This window comes from Scleropages formosus, chromosome 8 (genome assembly GCF_900964775.1).
Source record: "Scleropages formosus chromosome 8, fSclFor1.1, whole genome shotgun sequence".
NCBI classification, from domain to species: Eukaryota; Metazoa; Chordata; class Actinopteri; order Osteoglossiformes; family Osteoglossidae; genus Scleropages; species Scleropages formosus.
This window is the reverse complement of record NC_041813.1, coordinates 2,761,125-2,784,898: the sequence shown is the minus strand read 5'-3', so window position 1 is coordinate 2,784,898 and position 23,774 is coordinate 2,761,125. Positions and strand designations below refer to the sequence as shown.

Sequence of the window (23,774 nt, the reverse complement as noted above, 5' to 3'; positions counted from 1 at the left end):
TCTCCCACCACCTCTTTCAGCATTTCTGTAGCATTGACATTTATTCATTTAGCTGATGCTTTTCTCCAAAGCGACTTACAATGTTAAGGTTACAATTATTTACCCATTTATACAGCTGGGTATATAACGGGTTGTGTAGTGTTAAGGGCTGTTTCCTTCCAATCTGAAGGTCCTCTGTTCAAATTTTGCTTCTGCTTTACTGCCCTTGGTCATGGTACTTACCTTCAGTTGATACAGTAAGAGTACCCTGCTGTATACATGGGTAAATCACTAAGTACGTAAACTACTATTGTTACAGTAGTGTAATAGGTGGGCGCTGATGCCTCGCAACACCTGAGTTTGAGCCTGGGTTCAAATCTGGCTCCGTCAGTATGGGATTTGACTGTGTTTCCTCCCACAGTTCAATTGAATTGGTGTCTGAATTGTGTGTGTGTGTGTGTGTGTGTGTGTGTGTGTGTGAGAGAGAGAGAGACTATGACTGCCCTCCATTTAGGTAGTTCTTTGCCCTGCCTCCTGGGACAATGTCCAGACCTCTTTCATTAATGTCAAAATTTACACTGCATTTTGCTAAACTCTATATACTCTCCCCAAAAATAAGTCTTTTTTTCTATTTCAGGTCTTGGCTGAAGCACTTTCAAAACTGAGGTTTATAATGTTTCACTGTGTAGGAGACAGTAGAAATGGGCACTTTTAAACTTGTGTAGCTTTTTATCTGTCAAAATGTCTGGACTTCAAAGTATGCCTCAGCAACATTTCTTTATGGCTCTATAAAAACTTGAAGTATAATATTGATATTATCCTCCTTTCAGAAAAACTGTGTTTTAGTCATTCTTTGAATATAGTGTGCATCATGAAATAAGGACATTTTAGAGAATTGGTTGTTAAAGTACTTATATTACAGGGTGAAGAAAGATGAGCAGCATGAATATGGATGTGTTGCTACATTTCGTGTGTGCAATTTAAGTGGTTTTTTTCTTGGTTTTCGTGTTAAGAGGGGTCATATCCTATGACTCCTTCACGCTCTTTGGCACCACTTTACGTTTATGATGTTTCTGCATTCAGCTGCTGGATATAAATGGCGGGCTTTGTACTGTGGTCGCCAGTAAACTTCAGGCAAAATTACTGAATCTCTGCTTAGTTTGATATCTGAGATGGTAATATTGTATTTTTTTAAGTGCACTTGTGACTTTTCTTGGCCATTTCATTGATTTGTTGTGATAACACAGTCATGAATGTGATTTTCGGAGTTGTCAGTTATATATGATATAGAAGTGTTCTTGTTTTCGGTCTTGCGTGCCATTTCCGTCATCTTTTCATCTCTCTCCCTCAGGGGATGGCAGGGGCTAATTGCTCAGGGCTGCCACTCCAGCATCCTCATCATCGACCCAAAGACAGCCCAAACCATCCAGGTGTTGGAGAAGCACAAGGCCAACATAGTCAAGGTAAACTTCAGTTTTTTGTTTGTGTAACTGCAGATACTACCTGCTCGCTGTCACTATCAACAGTTTGCTTTTCAACAGTTGTTTTATCTAAAACAAAGTGTTCTGGAGAACGCTTGTGTCTCATCTCCTTAACAGTTAAGCACCCATTGGTCTTTTGTACTTTGTAAAAAAATAAATTTGTTGTCTGTTAATAGCAAGCACAATTAGATGTGTGAAGGTTTATTGCTATACATGAGATGAGTGTTTGGAAATTATTTTTTTCACATTAGCATTAAAAGCTCAGTAAAGCTGAAATACTGAGTACCAGATGTCTTGCTGATAAATAACCTAAGTTTTTAGAATCTGTTTTCACAGCAACTTTAACCAGTGGTCAAAGAGTTAACAGATTTCTCCTGATAAATTTGTTACGCAATTCATATTAACTTCTCATGTGAGTGTTTAATTGACAATAGTGTAATTTTTCATGGTTTTTCAGGGTGTACTGCCACAGTTTGTTTGCTAAGCATTTTGATATTGGTTTGAATCCCATTCTTTGTGGAGTTTGCATCTTTTCACCATATTTGCCAGGTTTCTCCTGGGTTCTCCAGTTTCCAAAGACATGTGTGTTAATTTGAAGTGTGTGTGAGTGTTTACACTGAATACGTGGTTATTGATGATAAAGTAATTAATATCTTTGTTTTTTACTTGATTAAAAACATGCAGCATTTTCTGGCATAGACATGGTTACTGTATTTTTGGTGTACCTGCTGTTGAACCTACTCCTTGTGTTCGCTACAGTATATTATGGAGTTCTCCATTTCAGTTATATTACAGATGCCCTTTTGAAGCAATCGGTAGAGTTGTTTTATAATGTTTGGTCACTTGGGTCATGTTGTATGGTATAGAAGCTAATCCTGCAACTTTCAGGTTAAAAAAAATATCAAGCTATTTGGACAATTCTCCACTTTACTGACATTGGCTGAAACTGAGGTAAATATGTACTTAACTGCAATGGTGGGTAAAAGTTTCCTAGCCTTAGGAACCGAGAGAGCAAACAGAAGAGGAGCACAACAATGTTAAATATTTGCCAAGAAAAATGCCAGTGGTCCTCGATATAATATACATAATTATTTTGGGAAGTGTAATTCATGCGCAGTTCAGCACAACAAGCCGAAAGGGGTACATTAACAAGAATGGTGCAGTGCTGTGCATGAGTGGGGCCGACTTTATCCAGAAACCATCGACTGCCTTGTGGCCAGAGGTCAGTCTTTGAGTAATGGTCGAGAAGCAAAAGATCGTTTATCGGTGTGGGAGCCATTTTTCACGCCAGTCTCTAAATTTGGTCTTGTGGAACACTTCAGTACAGTAACAGCATAGCTTTTCAGTAATTTCTTACTGGAACTAAAAACAGTCGAAATGAAAACAAAGGTCCAAATAAAATACGAGTGGTCACATGTAAGGAAAGAACAAACTGGCAAAGTGGAACAAAATAGAAATCGTTTCTCTCCACCTGTCTGTCTGTCCATCTTTGCTGTAGGTGAAATGGTCTAGGGAGAACTACCACCACAGCCTCAGCTCCCCCTACTCCTTGCGGCTGGCCTCAGCAGATGCAGCAGGCAAGATCATTGTATGGGATGTGGTGAGCGGGACCGCCCACTGCGAGATCCAGGAGCATGCCAAGCCCATCCAGGGTAAGATGAGACCCTGCTGTGGGATTAACTTCAGTGAACCTGTTTCCTGCAGAGGAGAAGATGGCATGGTTGTGAAAAATTACTTTTGTACCCTAAGGTGTAAAGAACCAGTGCAGACCCTGTTGTTGTTACCTTAAGGGGGTAATGGTAAATGCCACTGACTCGAATATCACTCGTAGTGACCACTCACGTGGTTTTTTTCGGTGCTGAAGTTGTTTACCATTGATTGCCTTTTTCCATGACCGTCTTTGGGTTGAAAACATAGAGAGCTCGTCCAAACTCCAAATACCCTGAAGCTGGATTTGAACTGGATTCGTATGAGAAGCTGTACTTGCTGTGCCATCATGCCACAATTGTTCTTTTAGGCAAATTAATTGCACTGATATAATGTCCAAATGTCTAAATGGGTACAATCAATGGGCTAAACAGTGATTAAGTAACTATTATTACTAGGTTTCTTGATGTTTTGGATTTCACAAATGTACAGAACACAAGTGTTCCAGACATGTATTACTTGTGTACTTGGTTAACATAAATGTATTGCCTGGGCTGCCAGGGGACTCTCAGAATTTTTTTTTTCCCGTTGCTGCTGTGTGCTTTGATGTTATTTCTGATATTGGAAGTGGATTTAATTTAACTATATTTAAATTAAAAAAAAAAAAACATGACCTCCTTCTGCGGAATATTTTACTTTGCGTTATGTACTGCGATCTGGTATCATGTCCATACTAGCTTTTCCAGTAAAACTAACTGAATTAAAAATTAAATACCTGAGATGTAACACTGATGAAATGAGCATTCATAATGTTAAAGGAAAAACAGACAGAACATAATCTTCTTCCAGACATGGACTGGCTGTGGACGCAGGATGCATCACGTGATCTTCTGCTGGCCGTACACCCTCCTAACTATATTGTACTATGGAATGGCGATACGGGAACCAAGCTGTGGAAGAAGAGCTATGCAGAGAACATCTTGTCCTTCTCCTTTGATCCGTTTGACCCTTCAAACCTCGCATGTAGGAGAACAATCTTATACCTTCTGGTTACAGTAAAATCCTCGTTCATACTTCATCTTATCATTGTTGTCAACACCTGCATTTGTCATTATAAAGAACCCTGTCCTGCAGCCTGTCTTCTCATTACAGTTACCCTTCGACTCAGGCTGTAACTTCTCAAAATTGACACTTGTGGTGCAGATAAAGATACATGCTTGCACTTGTAATTTGTTGATGGCCATTGTGATAAATGTCACCGGAAAAGAAACTGCATTGGCTGTGCTTGAAATTCTTCCCAAATTATTTTGACTGCTTCTGTTTTTCTGAAATCCCATGGTTTGAACTGTACAGTGATCTTGGTAAGAGAGGTTTTCATGAAAGTGAAGATTGGCCATCACTTACAGGCTTCACAGAAAACTAGATTAGAGAATTGATTTGATTTTCATTCTATCAGCAACTCCTTATAGATTCTGAAAATATTTTTGTATGGTACAACATTTAATCTGTGTGCAAAATTTGGTTTCTTTTTCTAAGTCAACCTTCATTTGTATGACTGGGTAAATTTGTTTTGGAGGGGAATTTAACTGCTCTAGGTAGAAAGTCAGGACCCAGGTGGGTCTCAGAAAAACACATTCCTTTATGTAACATCCTCCCCCTGTCTCCACTGTAGTGTTGACCAGCGAGGGCATCGTGTTCATCACAGACTTCTCCCACTCCAAGCCTCCGAGCAGCACGGGTAAGAAGGTCTACATCGCCAGCCCCCACGCTAGCCCTGCTCACAACAAGCCTGCACCGCCTACTGGAGCCAAGAAGGCTCTGAACAAGGTGAAAGTGCTCATCACCAATGAGAAGCCAAGGTAATAGTGCCTAAAGTGCTGGTGTTCATTCTGACAGATAAGGATTCACATGCGATATGTGAAATACTGCCATGTAACAAAAGAATTGCTATAGTCAAAGTTTTCAACCTGAATGCACCTTGAAGTCACCTTGGTGAATAAGGTGTGTGGCTGATAACATTACATAGAGTTCATTGGAAGTCGCTTTGGAGAAAAGTGTCTGATTAATAAATAAATGCAATGAATGCTCAATAAATAAATGTAAATGTACATGAATATAAGAGTAAGGATACAGTGTTTTAGTACGCATAGGACATCTGTAATAATAATAATTTTGTAACTCAGAAAAGGACTGGACCTCCCTTTAATTTTCCATACAGTTTCAATCCTTCAAACTGTCATTCAGCTCCTGAAGGATGTAATGGAATACTGGACAATTCTGAAAAAAGGATAGGTTCCATTTGTGGTGCAGAAAAAGGAGGTGTAAATCTATTCAGCACTCCTCGGGTTTCACTAAAAGTTAAATGATGTTTGTTTAAATAATGTTTAAATCTGATGGAAGTCATGGAGGGCATTTAACTTCTTGTGGATGCTCTTTAAGGTTTTAGTATAAATCTGTTTAGCAGTGTGAATGTGATTATCACCATCTTGAAATACTTGAGCATCATGATTAGATCTTTGCACAGAAATGATTTGTGGATTTAGAGGAATTTATAGTGACTTACTATGAGAGGGTAAAAGTTGCTTTCCCCAAGGTGACCCTCCATATTAGTGCCAGAACCCAAGACTTTCTTTGGCTGGTGAGATAAAATGCAATTTATGGCTTGCCAGGAATGTGCTGCTGTGGGACTGGGCTCATCAGCCATAAAACTCAAGCTTCAATGCACAAGCATTAGTTTCACACTGCTGCTCTGTGCAGTGTAAGGATAGCGTTTTGCACCCTTTAATGTCTGTAAAGCAACACTAGACAGGGATCATGTCCAAATTGTATTCCAGGAGATTAGTGCACTTAGAAGGGTGTGGTTCATCTGCGACTCTCATCTGTGGGTTCCACCTGTCAACTCTGTTTCATCTCAAGAAGAGACATCTTGTGTAGAAACACCTTATGATCCTTGCTTTGTCGTACACCTCCAGTGATGCTAAGGTCAGATGATGGAGTTTCCAGTTTAATTTACCTTTCACCGCCTGAGACACAGCCAGCAATTTAAGGAGTTTGATTTACAGATTTCCATGACAAGCTGGACAGTGCTCAGTCTGGCCCAAATAACCTTTCATTGCTTTATCAGAGGAAGCTGAACTTGTTAAAGCAGGCCCTCAAGTCTGAAATTTAATACAGTGCAATTTGTCTGTCCCTGTTGGCATCGAAGGCATTACTTTCTCATACACAAATTGGCTTTATAGCTGCGTGATAAACTCGCTCGCAGTAAAGGCAACAGGAGACATGGAGGAATCATATACTTTGGGGGACGCCAGCTGCAGCGTTGCGGAAAGACGCCTTGTGGAACCCAGCTTCCAGTACAGCTTGTGAAGCATTTTAGGGCTCTTATCAGCTGAAACAAATACACACACAGTCTGACATTTCTCCTCAGGTTAAACATAATTTGACTTCTATCCGCACACTCGCTGTGTTCGTGTTTCCAGGAAAGTTTCACGCTCTAATTTGTTTTCATTGATTTGTCAGCCTTCTCTCCCATTGATTGGAGACTCAGTTTGCCCTCAGTGGTCCAACTGTTATTTCTGCAGTGTGAGTGCTGTGAGTATATCAAACTCACTGCCTCCAAAGGCTACCTTGCTGACCTCCAGTTACTCCATCCCCATCATTGAAATGCATCTGATTGATTTGCCTCCATGCCTCTAAGGATTAATTGTCATAGTAAACATCCAAGACCACACCTTAGCTATGTCCTTTTGCTCCATTAGTTTACCATTACTCGTCTTTACAGCCGGCACATGAAGCAGAATTAAGCGGAAGGAGAAACATGGCCTCCAACTAGTGTCTTCATCCCAGTGTTCTTCATGGGGTGCAAACATTACAAGGGCTTGACGTTTCCCCCGTTCCCTTGACTTAAATGCTGCTGTCCTAAGAAATCTGACGGACTGTTGCTGTTGTCCCTTGTTTGTTCAGCGCTCCCTCTGTGTGGTCAGCTGCTTTCAGTTATGACTGATGGAGATGAGAGTTTGTAACTGAGTTATGTCTTGTAAGCAAATCTTCATTGTTGCATTTCTTGCACTACCTTTACATGTAGATGGGCAAAGGTCAGCATGTGGTGTACTGTGTTTCCCAGGAGGCTGCTGCCAGCGGTTTCACCATCCCCCCAATACTTTGAATCATGAGTTGGCAGGGCAATCTTGCATCAAGCCTCTCATCCATGCTCTCAGCTCCTGTTCAGAATGGAATTCCTGATCGTCTTCACGTCTCCTCCCCATCCAGTGAGCAGTGAATCTCTGGATGATTCAGAGTCCACCTCGCTGCAACTTTGCGATCAGTACACTTAGGTGAACTGAAACCTCACAACAGTTCTTCAAGATGTGAAACATGGAGGATAAAACATCATTTTGCTAAGTCGATAATGTTAGAGGCAGGCAATGTCTGCCTTTCCTTGCCCAAGTGTAAGCATTAAAAACTTGTTGACACATTCAGACATGTGGCTTTGGCAGCACAATGCTTGTAATTTGTCATTTTAGCTGTTCATTTAGTGTCTTGACCATCTGTTACTTTATTCCCCTAGATAATTTATTTCTGCCTAAGTTACAGCTTATGAACAATTGTTTCTGCTCTGGGAGATTGTTCCTGCCACCTTATGGTACCAGGTTTATAGCTCTGACTACTTTGCTGCTGCTCCCTATACTAAGTTCTGCAGTATACATATTTTAATTTATGTTTTTAGCAACCACTTCTGTCTTACAGTTTATACAGTATAGCTTGTTTTCCAGTTTTCTTCATAGAGATACTTACCCACAGTGGTATAAGAAATCCAACCTTTTAACTTCAGTACTGATCCATATTCTGCTTATTCCCAGTAAGGCACTGATACAGGGAAAGGTTACCCTCTGTTCCATAGTTTTATAACTGTTTCTTCTCACCTCAACACCTGACCTCACTGTGACTCTTAAACCACAGCTGTACTGGATGCACGCTAAGCCAGTATGGGGGATGAATAAATTTATTGTGAATTTAGTATGTAACTATTTATAATAATCTGAGCTGAACTTCATAATACAGGCAGTGTGTTAGAAAATTTAAGGTATGTTTGATTTTCTTATTTATTTTAAATAAATACATTTATAAAATTACAAGAACCTTGAGAAGATTGCACTTGCTGAAGTGATTTACTGTGGTACATGGGACAGAGTTGCACTGTTGTGGTCTAGGTGATGAACCCTCTGGATTTTGCCAGTTTTCTTGACTGGTCCCATTTAGCTGCCTTTCTGAGTTGTTGTTGGTGTAACAAGAGCTATAAAGGCTTCTGAACTCTGACCCTCCGGGACTGGAACGTAATAGTCTTGCACTAGGTTTTGTCTGCCTTGGCAGTTATAATGTAAGGGAGGACTTGTTCCATGGGTGAAACCAAAGGGTGACTTATCCATGTTTTTCCCTACTCAGTTCAGATGAATAGCAAAAGAAAAAGGCCTTTTGAGTGCAAAAAAACAAGATCAACTTTTTGGGTTCAGTCACAATGCTTATACTTTGACCAGCTCTGTCAGGCTGTTTTATTGGTCCATGATATGTTGTATATTCAGCAGAAGTTAACTTTAATGAGCCCCTCCTCAAATGTGAGGGTTTAGGCCTGGAAGACCATGTGTACAAAACCTTCTCCAGCATCCTTCCTAATGTACTAAATTTTTTCTGTTACTGTTGTTTTTGTTGTACATGATTTTGAACATGTATCTATTTTTGCAGATTAGTTTTAATCTACTACTTAAAGACATATTCATGACAGACAGATAATAGACATATTCATAATTTATAATTTTTCAGGTTAGGTGGAGTTGGCACTCAGCTGAAAAACAAGGAAGTCCACAAAGCACATCACTTGTCCTGTTCAGAACTTGCTGTGATGACAGTGAAGATGCCATAAGACAGAAACTGAATCAAGAAACAACACTGACTTCACATGATCCGTTTAGTTAGCAGAATGTTGAGAATAAGACCAAGGGCCATATGGCCCATCACAGCTGACTTCTGCAGGACTTCAGATGAAGTGGATTACTGTACTCCACTTGTTACGTGTAATTGTTTTTAATGCTGTTTTCCTTGTTTGCAGTGCAGAGTCAGTGACTCTCAATGACTGCCTGCAGCTTTCATACCTGCCCTCCAAGCGCAATCACATGTTGCTCCTCTACCCCCGCGAGATCCTCATCTTAGACCTGGAACTGAGCCAGACAGTGGGCGTGGTGGCCATTGAGCGTTCGGGTGTGCCCTTCATTCAGGTAAGTCCTGCTCAGTCCCATCTAAGGTTCAGGGTCTTTAGAAAGCTTTCACCTCTTCTTTTTGTGATTGACAAGGATATCCATCTTTACACTCATGCCTCCTGTTGATTTTATTGCTTGCCTGATGCTTTTATCCAAAATCCATTATATGGTTTATGTTTTCCTCTTTATGCAGGTGGATATTTTTACTGGAAAAAAGCAGGTGAAGTGCACATACAAAAAAACATACAGTTGCAGACTTCATCTGTTTGAAGAGCTTAATGATTAAGTACTTTTCTGCAGGGCTACTGCTGTGGTTTTCAATTGCAAAACAAATCTATTTCCTTAACCATTATATTCCCCACTGCTTTTTACAGTCATGTGAAAAAGAAGGTACACCTTCATTGCATTCACTTGTTTTACGTTTAAGGGCTTAAAAATAATCATCTGTCCTCACCAACCTCTATAATTACAGAAATCCAGCCTCATATTACAAAACATAATAGGTTTCAATATGTCGTTAATCAATGAACAAAAAATAAGCCAAAATTAAGAAACCATATGGGAAAAATGAAGCATACCTTTACTGCTCCTTTTAACCTCCGGTTTGATTTATCTCATTTTAGGACCTGGTAAGGATCAAATTTTTTTGTTATATAGACCTACTGATATATAAAACCATAGAATTGAAAGAGTGTGTACGTTTTTTCCACATGACTTCACACATGTAACAGAGGGTAATTTGTCATTGTCCGTCCTGTTAATACATATTTTGTGCACCTAAGCAGTTCCCATTGTTACGCTTGCATTTATGTATACTTTTCATGTCTACTTCTGATATTAAGTATACTCATCCTTTACATTTTCTACCTTTAATTAGCGGTTTTTGCAAAGTGAGCATATCGGAGGCCTGCTTTGTGAGCCGTGTGGTTTAATGACGATAGTGCTTGGCTTGTCTCCATGTGTCCTGCAGCTCTACAGAGAATGAGTCAGGCAGGTTATAACCACTCAGGCTGCTTCACTGAGGGAAGGTGTGTGTAGGGGGGGGGGTGAAATTATTTCCCATTTTGATTCCTGCTTCTGGCCCAGGACAGGTGCAGCCTTGCTGCAGGAACTGGCTAATGCTCCCACTAGGTGATCAAGGAAACAGTGTGACAGTTCCAATGGTGTATCACCATAGGGGCTGGAAGAGTACTTGACCTGTCATCACCGTATAGTGTGAATTTATTAAATGCGTATGCAGAAGGTGTATATGTATGGTACAGCTAATGACAGTTTTATGCACTTTGCCTCATCTAAGAGATGTGTCGAGAGTGTTTGGTTCTTTGTGTGTCTAGGTGTATGTACTACGTTATTCCAGTGTTACCAGATGCAGCCTCTTCAGGTTTTATATGTATGACTGTGTCGGTGTGCAGTGTAGGAGTGCCCCCTCAGGTGCGTTGCAGACTCTTGTTTCTGTGTGTTTATGCGTTATGGTCGTCGTCCGTGCAGGCAAGGGAAGGGACTGGTGTTAGTCATTCTCACGTCTCCCCCAGGAGCCTGCCTCCTTCCTAAGTGTTATAAAGTGCTTGTCAGAGAGGCAATTTGCATGAGTGATAACCTCTCTCTAGGGGTGGCTCTGAGTCCAGCTTGGAGTCACATCTTACACACACACAACAGATAATGAGTACAGGCACACAAAAACACACACACACCTTCACATTATTCTCATACTTCATGTATCATACAAACACTTTCTCATGTTATCATAAAGCAATTTCTGATGGAATCTAGACATGTTGCAGTATTTTCACATTTATCTCTTAGACCGCACCACTCACTCACGTACCTTGATTTTTTCAGGACTCACATGCAAACGTGTTTCCTGTACATTATGCCATATATCTGCTACACACATTATCGTCGTATCTATATTTTGTCACATCTGTCTTTTACACCCCAATATTTTAGACATGTCAGTCCATCTAGAAGACATGCGTCACTGTTGCATTACTCTTCATCTGTCGCACACACACACAAGGTTCTTTTTGTCAACTGTTTCCTGCTGCAGGTGGTCCCATGTGCACAGAGGGACGCCCTGTACTGCCTACATGAGAACGGCTGTATCACCCTACGACTATGCCGCTCTACCTCCCCCTCAGCTGAGGAGTCAGGTTAGACCTCTTTAGTCGCTGTCAGTTAGCAAATCGGTTTCCTCCGTCGGCTGTTCCACTCTGTACTCAGGCATGCACTGGCCACCCTTACAAACGGAAGCCTTATCACTGTCCACCACCCACTACTGATCAATTCCAGTATTTTATGCCTTGCTTAGTGTACACATTTGTTAATATTCTGCAAGATGCTTATGGCTCATGGAGTACAAGACTTAAAATAACAGACACCTCTTTTTTTGTTGGTTTGTTAACTCCTGTCTGCTATTTTCTTTTCCATGTCTGTTAAGTGATTTACTCATGTCTCATCCCTTGTTCTTGCTCTACGCTGTTATTTAACGTCCCAGATCCAGAACAGAGTGTCCAGGAACTGGTGTATGATTTGAGGGCTCAGTGCGATGCCATTAGGGTGACAAAGACAGTGCGCCCATACCGCGTGGTTATATGCCCTGTCAGTGAAAACAACGCTGCCCTGGTGGTCAGCGATGGCCGGGTCATGCTTTGGGAGCTGAAATCCCACATCTCCAAATCGCCCACCAACCCAAGGTATATTCTCTAATACCACTTTGGCTTTTTGTTTAATATTTTTTCTTAATAAAACATGTCTGTCTATATATTGCTCTATTTATGTCTGATTTGGTTTTTTTGCATGTGCCTTGAAAGAAATTACAAATTTGTCGTCTCTTATTCTCCTAGTTCTGGACTCTCCCCACTTTACGCCCCAGTGTCATTTTGTGGAACTCCAGTGGGTCCAAACCAGAAAATAATCCCAGACCTCTGCCTGAACACCATGATTGGTAAGACATCACTTGGAACACAGATTTTTAATCTGAGTATACAGGGGTTTTGTCCTCGCAACTGATACTCCTGTGCACATTTTTTGCTACCCTGAGGCAGACTTTTACCTGATCTCTCTCTGTCTGCTGCCATCATTCTGTTTTCAGCTCAGCCGTGGCACAGTTGCAGATGAGCAAAAATCATTTATGTCCTGGCTTTCCCTGGGCTTCAGCCTAGGCAGACATGAATGCTGATGATTTTGAGATCTGGGTTTATGCAGCACAGGTGCAGGGAAAGTGGCAAACTGACTGATGAGGCTCAGTGTGCTCTGAGTATTCCTCTAGTATTCCTCTAGGCCATGTAGCCTATATCGACGAGCCCGGAATGCTATTGTCTCTCTGCCTTCTCAGCGGTTACTTTATGTTTCAGTCCTATATTGCCCTCCATTAAACTGTATGTAAAAGTACTCTTTTTTTCAGTAATTCAGTGTTGGATTTTATTAACAAACAGTTACCTTGCAGATGACCATGGTTTCATGGAGTGGGAGAGGAAGGGCACCTGGCTGACATTAGTTTGCCTAATGTTTTTTGTGTGTGGGGGGTAATGTTCACATGGGCCATTTTTCTGACTAAAATATTTAAGAAGAAAAAAAAAAGATTAAATGTAACTAAACTTATTCCAAATATCCATAGGTAAGAAAGAGTTGGTGCATGGAAAATGTTCTGAAACTCTCGAATTTGACAATTTGTCTGGCTGCTATATTTTTTTCACATGCCTTTCACAAAACTTTTAAGAAGTGTTTGTGGCTTATACACGTACATGAGATCTATATTTTATAACCCTTGCTTGATGAGAAAAGAAAATATATTTATAATGTATACTGAAAATGTTGATCACAATTTTGAACTTATAACCCTTGAGGCACTTTGCCTTGTTTAATTCAAAATGGCCTAAACGTGAGCCAAATTCTTTCAGAATCAGAACGAGCTTTATTGCCAAGTATGTTCTCACATACAAGGAATTTGTCTTGGTGACAGGAACTACCACAGCACAGACAGAATGACAGTGACAAGACAGGTGAGAAGATAGAGTATGTGAGCAAGGGATAAAAAATATTTAAAAATATAAAGTACCCAGTATACAAAAATAGTCACTAGATACAAATGCAAGGGAGTGTGAGTAAGAGATTTGTGATAAATAGTTATAAATATAAATAGCATTATGTATTGCACTGGTTTACTCTATAGGGGAGAGATTTAGGTGTTCATGAGGTAGATGGCCTGAGGAAAGAAACTTTTCTTATGCCTGGCTGTCCTGGTGCTCAGTGCTCTGTAGCGCCGGCCAGATGGCAAGGGTTTGAAGAGGAAGTGGCCTGGATGCGAGGGGTCTAGAATGATTTTGCTAGCCCTTTTACTGACTCTGGACGAGTGCAGTTCTTGGAGAGCTGGGGGGGGGATGTGCCTGATTCTTCCAGCAGTCCAAACTATCCGCTGCAGTCTTCTGATGTCCGACTTCGTAGCTGAGCCGAACCAGACAGTTATAGAGGTGCAGAGGACGGACTCAATGACTGCGGAGTAGAATTGCATCAGTAGCTCCTGTGGCAGGTTGAACTTCCTCAGCTGGCGAAGGAAGTACAACCTCTGCTGGGCCTTCTTCACAATGGAGTCTATGTGGAACTCCCACTTCAGGTCCTGCGAGATGGTAGTGCCCAGGAACCTGAATGACTCCACTGTTGCCACAGTGCTGTTCATGATGGTGAGTGGGGATAATGCTGAGGTGTTTCTCCTGAAGTCTACGCTCATCTCCACCGTTTTGAGCGTGTTCAGCTCCAGGTTGTTGTGACTGCACCAGACAGCTAGCTCTTGGACCTCCTGTCTGTAAGCAGACTCATCACCATCCCAGATGAGGCCGATGAGTGTGGTGTCGTCTGCAAACTTCAGGAGTTTGACAGAGGGCTCTTTTGCGGTGCAGTCGTTGGTGTACAGGGAGAAGAGCAGTGGGGAGAGCACACATCCCTGGGGGGCTCCAGTACTGATTGTGCGAGTATTGGATGAGAATTTTCCCAGCCTCACTATCTGCTGCCTGTCTGTCAGAAAGTTGGTGATCCACTGACAGATGGAGGTGGGCACAGAGAGTTGGGTTAATTTGGACAGGAGGAGGTGTGGGATGATGGTGTTGAAGGCTGAGCTGAAGTCCACGAACAGGATTCTCGCATAAGTCCCTGGTTTGTACAGATGTTGTAGAATGTAGTGCAGTCCCATGTTGACTGCATCATCCACAGATCTGTTTGCTCGGTAAGCAAACTGCAGGGGGTCCAGCAAGGATCCAGTGATGTCTTTCAGATAGTCCAACACCAGTTTTTCAAGTGACTTCATGACCACAGACGTTAGGGCGACAGGTCTGTAGTCATTAAGTCCTGTGATTTTGGGTTTCTTTGGGATGGGGATGGGGATGATGGTGGAGCGTTTGAAGCAGGAAGGAACTTCGCACATCTCCAGTGATCTGTTGAAGATCTTTGTGAAGATAGGGGCCAGCTGGTCAGCACAGGTTTTTAGGCAGGCCGGTGAGACGCCGTCTGGGCCTGGTGCTTTCCTTGTCTTCTGTTTGACGAAGACCCGACGCACCTCCTCTTCGCAGATCAAAGGTGCAGGAGGGGGGAAGGTGGGGGTTACTTGAGTTGTTAAGTGATTGGTGGAGAGAGGGTCTGAATGGGTGTGGGGTGTGAGACAGGGTTTATCAAACCTGCAATAAAACTCATTCAAATCGTCGTTATTTCAAATAAATATTTGCCTATAAATGTATTAAAGGGTGATATTTCTTTTTCGGGCCATTTAGCATACACACTACAGTGATTATACCCTACCCAGATGTAAATAGTTTTCATATAGCATGGGCTCATTTGACTTGTTTATTGGCCGGCAATCAAATTATTTGTCCTCACATTAATTGCTCTTAGCAGCTGGCAGTGTTACAATGTGTGAAATGGACTTCTCTCATGCTGCTTCTAATTTTGATTATTTCTTCCTTTCCAGAAGGACAGAATGTGACTTGGGCTGGGGAGCCCACCTCTCGCCCCCCACAGCAGGAGGTCCAACTGAAGTTCCTGCTAACGGGACTCCTCTCAGGGCTGCCACTGCCCCCCTTTGCCCTGCGCATGTGCCCTCCGCTCACCACGAAGAACATCAGCCACTACCAACCCCTCTTGGCCGTGGGTAAGCATCTTGGCAGGCTTATGCCTCAGACCTTTTCCAGTAGCTGCCATTTCTCCTCATTGCTCCATGGCCAATGTGCAACATGTTAATAGCATTTATATCTCATAATATTTCATAGTCACAAATTACAATACCCCTGCTACTGTACATCCTTAGTGTTCTACAGTATAATTAAAATTGATCTGTGGCTTCATTTACACATAGACATTACTGTAAATTGTTTAGGTTTAATGGACAAATCTAAGGCTGACAATAAGATTCATAAAATTCTGAAGCAATGTTAAAATGTGCTGCAGACTAGCAATACAAAATACCTTCACACTACTATTCACAATAAAATGTTACTACTGTTCTTATTGTTGTGCTTAAGTCTTTCATTTTACCAAGCTGGATTGTAATTTTACTAGTTTATATTGCTGGTTCATTTACCAGAGTAATTCAGGTGAAATAGTCAGTAGAGTCAGTCCTTTAACTGGGGATAGACTCAAAAGTACAGTCTGGGTTAGTCAGCACACTTGAGTAAGGAACACAAAGTTAACTGAGCATTGAATATAAACTAGCAAAATTTCAGTGATGTGCTCCTTTTGGCCAATTGTTCTGTTTACCTTATAGATTAATAAAGTTTTACAGTAGCGATGGGGGGAAAATTTCAATATAGCAGTCGTTTTATTTTTCACAAAGTCACATGGATACCCTAATTTAAGAAACTGACTATTTTCAGTTGCATTTGAAATTGACAATTGTTTTCTTTCCTTCTTATTTTGAAGTGATAACAGGACATTGTTACTAAAATGCAACACATGGCATTGTGTATAAACAACATTGGCAGTACGGTGTAGTGAATTCTTATTTATTTGAGGTCTCACAGCAGCCATGTTGCATTGCATTGCATTGCATCTATTGCATGGCTGAAGAGATACCGAGATCCGCAGTACCTGTGCTTTTTTCAAATACAGTATGTTTACTCAGCGCTGTGCAGTGGGGAGCTGTGCTGCTCCTGGCAGCCCCCTGTGTATTCTGGGTTTTCTTCCAGCTGAGCTCTTAATTAAATTCTCCTGATTGAGCTCCCTGAATGAACTGCTCAATTCACCTGAACATACTTGAGGAACGTGTTGAGGAGTTCAGATGTTCTCATTGGAGTTAAATAGAACTGGTGATGAGAAAAGCCTCCTTATAGGGTTATAAGGGTTATTGAGGCATGTTTACCCATAAAACTTTACTTTATATGGAAAACTGTGAGACTTAATAAACGACACTAAATTAAGTCTGATCCTAGCCCAAATAAAGGATTGATTATTCTACATGTTGTCATTTGTGAAAGTCTAAGAACACTGGCAGAGATATTCATTGTAATCGCTGGTTAATCAAAATGAGTTTACAAGGGGGAAAAAGAAATATAGAAATTTTTTTTCTCCCCTCACTGTAATGGGTGTTGTTCAGCTAACAAATTTTAGTGAGTCATCAACTAATGCATTTAGTTTGTGTTACAAATGAATCATGATTGTTCCAATGAATCAGTCAAGGCAAATTATTCAGCTTTTTACATTTATTCATTTAGTAGGCGCTTTTGTCCAAAGCGACGTACATCTCAGCAAAAGTACAATTTAGGCATTACATTACAAGAGAAACAAACATAGCTGCAGACACGAAAGTCTCAAGTAAATTTTTCTTTGTAAATTTTTAATATTGTTTGTTTTGTTATGAATTTTAACATGTGGTCTAGACCAGTTTATAAAGAATCTCAGTTTTTTTTTCCTGAGTTACTGCATAATACATTTCTAAAAATGTTCAATTTTTATATTTTATTTGCATATATCCTTCCCTGGAGTCACTTACCTGCTTCTTCAGTCGGTGGACTTAGTGTTCCAGTTTATTTTTTCTTTGTTTACACATTAGATCTGACTGTTGCCATTCTAAAACTAATGCTAATTAATCAGTATTATGAAATAAAATAGTTTAGTTTCTGTTTCAGGAGCAAAAAGATGGAAGAATTAAACATTGTATAGTTGTGTCAGAAAACAGCAGTGCCTGGGCTGTGCATTTGGATGTAGGTTAACTCTCCTCTCAGTCTGTATGGAGCTTGCATGCTCTTCCTGTGTTTCGTGGCTTCCTCTGGGTTCCACCGTTTCCTCTCACGGTCCAGAAGACATGTGTTTCAGGTGAACTAATAACTCTTAAGTTGTCCGTAGAATTAGGGTTATTTGATAAAGGTGTCAGCTCGGTACTACATTGTAATCATTGTACATCACTTTGGAGAAATAACTAAATCCTTATTAATTTTGTAAGTGATTCTCTAAGTGGTTTCATAATTCATTTCCTGCCCTGTGGATCACAACGGGCAACTGGCAGCTTCGTACAAATCCTAGTAAGCAATTTGTCATCACGTAAAACTTCTCTACTTATTCATTTTGTATGTATGTACATTGACATTCTCTCAGGATCGCAATGTAGTAGAATTTAAAGCACTGGCTGAAAGGATTCAGTCAGTAAATACCATGGATTTGATATTGACATCAGAAATGCATAGCAGTGTGCAGAAACATGCACAGAACAATTTTGTCTTGGTGACAAAAGCAGGTGAGGTTTATTACAAATCAAAGGGCATTTCCTGGAGGATTTCTCCTTTAAAACAGAAGGCACTCCTTGGTGAGAACATGCAAAAACTGTTGCCTCCAACATGCCTCTGTTGAAGGGCTAAAATAACTAAGTTGATCATTGTTTATGTTTGGGGTTAACTTTCACTCCCTTTAATGCCAAGTGCTGCCTCCTTTGTAAACAGGACACCCACACAGACTTTTAGGCAGACATGGAGTGGTGATCTGACAGGTTCTTTGCATCCACAGATGTGCTGATCTGAGCCATCTGAATGTTACTAATCTTGAAACTAAGAGTCCTGTTACAGACAGTTGCAGAAGAGATGTGGAGTTTTGATCTTTTTCTGTACCTCGTTCCCATACTGTTCCTTAATAATCTATATTTAGATTTGCGTGTGTATTATGTGTAAATGTTTAGTTGTGTTGAAAATGTGGAAATTCATAAAGGGCTATGGGTGTGATGGATGTTACATAGTATGTATGTACACACGCACATACACACAAGATATACAATTGTTTGAAATTCAACTCAAATAGGGTGTTTATTTTTAATAATATGTATTGCGGGAATAACACATGATGCATACATCAGGAAGTGATCAAAGCTCACAAACTACTGCAGTTATATTAAAATAGTTGTCATTTCATCCATGACATACATGGGAGTATAATGTAATCATAATGGAATACATTCATAGAAAATATATTTGTTTAACCTTTCTTAGTTTTCAGTTTCTCATGTCAAGGACACAAGTCATACTGTTTTCATCAGGGAGAAATCCAGGTGGTAATGGGGCTCCGAAAAAACAGGAAAGAGGTCTGATTCTGTCAAGATCAGGCTTGTTCTGCCTGGTTCTGTCAGTGCCATAATAGCCCTTCAGACATAACTGTTGTTAACTGTACAGTCAGAGGCAAAACTCCAAGTTTGCTGTGACAGAGCTGCTTTTAGGCAGGCACAAGAATCTGGGGCAGCAGCAGAGTTGTGCATAAAGCAAACAGGAGTTCAGGGAAGAACGGCTGTTTATTAACTGACTGTGCTGTACGGGCATCGAGGGCGATGTGACAGCCAGCCCCTTGGCTCACCCCCACCGTCCCAGATCTTGAGCCTAGCGATAATGGCAGCGTTGCCTCCTGGGTCTTCCCAGCTGCAGCAGCAGATGTGTGGATGAGCCCCGAGGGACGCACTGGAGGCCCTGACGTGTGCATCTGTCAGAAGAGCGATTCCAGGAGAGAAAGGAGGAAGATGGAGAGAGAGCAGAGTGAGGGGATGGCTGTGTGTGTGTCAGCATCCGAGAGCGAACACACCAGCAAAAACCTTTTTTAATCCCTGTAATACAAAAACCTCTCAAGATTCAGCTAAAAGCTTGTCCGCACTCACATATGGGCCCATAATTTTTTAGTCGCTGCTAATGGAGTTTTCATGATCTTGCTTTTTGTGCTGATCCTGTGTGTGCACACGTGACTGTACATAATAATCAGGCATAAAACCCTCAGTATTTTGTTTGCACACTCTGAGCCCAGGTGTGTGAGACCACCAGTCTCTGATGGGCCATATGCTTGCTGGGTTTTTGCCCGTCCCCATAGATCTAATTGGTCAAATTAGGGAATTGGTTGGATATATTTTTGGCAGCAAAATTAGAAAAATCGCAAAGCTAAGACTTAGCAGCCTGCTATTTATGTAGATGCGGGTGGCATAATTGTTTATGGATTTTCATTACTACTTCAGGCAAGCATCTCTTCTTTTTCATCCTTAAAGCGTCTAATCTAAATAACTAAAGTAAATAGCCACGATTTTGGAGTAATGATGGAAAGACACACTTCAAGCTTACCAAAAGACGTTTTCTATTTTTCGGGAGTGGCACCTTTTGGCAGAAAGCCTTATACAGCCTATCCGTATATTACGAACGGAATGCCATATATACATTTCTCAAGTCAAGAAGAGAATCTTGGTGTTTTGGCAGGGAGTGGGAGGGCTCTCTGGAATGGACCCATGGTTCTGTTTGGTGTGTCATTTTAATGTTACTGATGATTCTGCTGATTTTTGTGCCTGTTTTCTGTCTTCCATGTCTGTTTCTGATGAAACGGTGCAACAAATTTGGTTAATTTGCTTTGACTGCCTTAATAAACCCCGTTTTTCTCTCGAGACCTACTGTTCTCATGCCTTTGTCATGCCCATCGGGCCAACACACAAGACCACAATGTGTAATAGTTTTGTATAGTTTGACTATAAGGTGGCCAGTTGTTTTGTTTGGTCATCTCGTAAGTGCTGGGTTTCTTGTAAAACTTCTTATGACAGGTCCTTTGGACTCTAAACGGCACAGCGTTGTATCAGTTCTGAAATTGTAAGTCATCTTGGAAAAAGGTGTTCAGTAAGTAGGGACAGTATTAATAATGTAGTACGCAGTGCTGTGCAGCATTTGATATAATGACAAAGCACAAAACCATGTTTTGTTAATGCATGTTTTACTTTATTTATTTATTTTTATTATTCTTCCTATCTCCAAAGGTACAAGCAACGGTTCTGTCCTCATCTACAACCTAACCAGTGGCCTCTTGCACAAAGAGCTAAGTGTGCACTCATGTGAAGTTAGGTGGGTCTGTCATTTCTTATTACAGTTCATATTGTTGTGCATCCAGCATATTCAGAATCACATTCCTCCCACCCTTTGAAACATTGCTGTTGCATAGTTTATATTTATACATTGCTGTATATTAGTCAGGATCAAGATTTTATGCTCTAAGAAAGTGACAATTTTTTAGAAAAATTGAAAAGAAAAATCTGATGAAATTGTTCTTTGACAGTTATGCCACTTGACTAGATGTTTGTGCAATTCAGAATGATGTCCAATTTGTGTCAGATGGCACTTATGTCACTATGAAATGCCTTTATTCTCCTGCTCTATAGCTGTTTTTACAAGCAATGAGTTGAGTTGACAAAATGCAATTTTTCCTCCCTGAGGATTTGAAGGTTCCAAGGCTTACCAGCACATACTATGTCCATGCAATCCAAAACATAAAATTATAGTATACGATTTTGCTGAATTTATGTTTCAGTACTCCAAGTGACAGCTGTGCTATTTCTGAAGAAGACATTCAGGTGAATGTTTCAACTCAGTGACTCTCAGATATTTCTCACTGGAACAGAGTCTCAGGCATAATATTAATTACACATCAGGTGTAACATACATTTAAGCTGTATGTTGCATTATTTTAGTTGAGAATTGATTACTGCAAATTGAATCCACTCTGCTGATGAATAAGTTTTCTATGATATTTCATGCACACATATATTTTGTGTGTGTGTAAAAACAAAAAATGTTAGCAATTTTTATGTCATGTGGCCACATAACCCCTTTATATATTGAATGAAAGGGAAGCACTTTAGATACGCTTAACACTTTACTACCAAGTCTTTACACTTAAACTCGAGTTTTTGATCTCTAGAGTTTTGCAGGAAGTGTTGCTAACCTGACTCTGACCAGGATAAGAGGCTTAAAAATATATAGATGGATTCAGAATCAGTAAAAACAAGAAAATATTCAGTTCTGATTGGGTTAGCTGGTGGTGAAACACAAAACAAAAAGAGTGTTTTCATCGTTCCTAGTCTGTCCAAATACCATACAAAATCAATAACAATATTTCATTCAAATAAATTATCCAGCAAGCTTTTGACTCCCTACCTGGAATTTTGGAGTGCTGATTTGATCAAATATAACTTATTTTGGTAACTGTGGCAGTTTTAAGCACTTTCCAGTATGGATTCTTCTTTTTTTTTTTTGGTAGGGTCCTAAATATTTTCCTGGAGAATATTGTTTTTCATTCATTAACTAAACACTCAAATGCTGCAGTCATTAGATGAACGCTGTTATTCTCCTGTTCTGTTGTGCATGTAATATCACTAACTCAAGGTTCAGTTAGTTTGTTTATCTATAACCCTTAATTGCTGTTTTCCTTGCAATTCCTCTGTGGGTAATTAGTTTTCATGATAATGTAACAGAAAATATACTGTTTTGCAGAATTGATCTATTATGTAGACTTAAAGGACTTCCTGTGTAATTACTTTCAGGGATTTTCGTTTTAAATAATTTTTTAGGCACCAAGCACAGATGTTAATTAGTGGTGGCACAGAAGAATCTGTAACAGTGAAAAATTGTTGGGAACTGTTCCTAGTTCATACATGCAAGTAAATGGTTTATTTTACAGTGACCCTCCACTATGCAAGATTCGTGACTGGACACTGTGCAGGGAACAAAGGCCAGCCTTGATTTAAATTCTTCACATGAGGCTCTTGTCACAAACACCACACACTTTTTCTTTCCAAGCTTCCCTTGGAGACCAGTTTTCCTGAGCTTTGTAGTTCCAGCGATTATAAATAACAGGGCAAGGAGTCTAAACACCTTCTGGAGGTTTCAAGTTATAAATGGGTTATTTTTTCAAATTTTCTAGTGTAGTTGCAGTCAAAGGCCTTCACTGGTCCATGTCGAGAGGAAGCAGAGTGTGTGTTCCACTGATGTATGGATGAGTGACCCATTGTAAGTAGTGTATCTAGCAGTGTAAGTCACCACGGTGAATAAGGTGTGTGGGCTGATAACACTACATAATATCCATTGTAAGTCGCTTTGGAGAAAAGCGTCTGCTAAGTGAATAAATGTAAATGTACATTGAGAGTTTGGACCTCATGCAGGTGTTAAACACAGAGTTCCCCCTTTAGTGGCCGTTCTCCCAGACAGGAGGAACACGTTCACTATGAGTGATACTGTTTGCGTGAACCAAAGAAGAGTGAATATAGTGTTGAGTGCCATGTGTTTCCCAAGTGTGCAATACAAAGAAAGAAGAGAATAGCACTAATGCATGTGTCTCAGTGCTCCAGTCACACCTGACTCTACTCTATCTCCCTTTTTCTTTTTGCGTCCTCCTTCAGTTCACTTTGGTTAATTGCTCCTTCTGTCTTCTGCTCGCTCACCTTCCCTTTCCTCCACACTCTGGTGTTGCATGTCTCCTGTGTTCTTCCTCCAACCCTCATTTCCACACAAGTTCATTGTGTCTCGCTCCCTTCATGTGCGCATCCGTCACCTTGCTGTCATCTGCTGTCGTCATCAGTCAGCATGATAATAATGGAGAACCGACTCACGTACTCATCTTCCAGCCACCTGCAGAGGATCCCGAAGAAAAGCCCTGTGATGATGCATCGTCTCAGATTTCCTGCAAGCTGCATGCCTCCCCCTCTAGGGAATGCTGGGAGAAGGATGAAATAGAGGATGCCATGCTTCACACTCTGTATTTAAAGTAATCATCCACCACCCTAGCTCTGCTATGCAGAGCTCTGCCACGTCTTTACCCCAGCTTTGTACCATGTTGTCGAGTATTAGACCCGGTTCTCCTTATACCTCCTCTTCTTCAGACTTGAGCAGTGCTCACAAATTGTTCCAGGCATCTCAATAAACCTCACAGGCCACAGGTTAATGGAGATCATTCTGTGTCATCTATCAAATTAATCGTGACAAGTATCCTGCACCTGAAGTGCACCATAAGGTGTTAGCAAGAAAGAAATTGCAAGAAGAAATGAATGAGCATAGATTTAACTGGCAGAAATTTGCCACTAGTGAAGGCCAGTGAAGACAAGCTATGATTTGAGCACATTTTTGAACTGTAGCATCTTATGTTACTGTTTCTGAACTCATTCTCT

General features: G+C 40.7%; 1 protein-coding gene across 1 annotated transcript in view; it reads left to right on the top strand.

The window, feature by feature from the left end:
- Window positions 1–23,774, top strand: part of wdr11 (WD repeat domain 11) — a 50,369-nt gene that overhangs the window by 1,010 nt on the left and 25,585 nt on the right. The window contains exons 2-11 of the mRNA XM_018738135.2: window positions 1,331–1,442; window positions 2,959–3,112; window positions 3,957–4,130; window positions 4,780–4,966; window positions 9,211–9,376; window positions 11,406–11,508; window positions 11,853–12,051; window positions 12,202–12,302; window positions 15,315–15,494; window positions 20,595–20,679. Of these exons, the coding sequence (XP_018593651.1) occupies window positions 1,331–1,442; window positions 2,959–3,112; window positions 3,957–4,130; window positions 4,780–4,966; window positions 9,211–9,376; window positions 11,406–11,508; window positions 11,853–12,051; window positions 12,202–12,302; window positions 15,315–15,494; window positions 20,595–20,679 (1,461 nt within the window). The remainder of the gene's footprint in view (window positions 1–1,330; window positions 1,443–2,958; window positions 3,113–3,956; window positions 4,131–4,779; window positions 4,967–9,210; window positions 9,377–11,405; window positions 11,509–11,852; window positions 12,052–12,201; window positions 12,303–15,314; window positions 15,495–20,594; window positions 20,680–23,774) is intronic.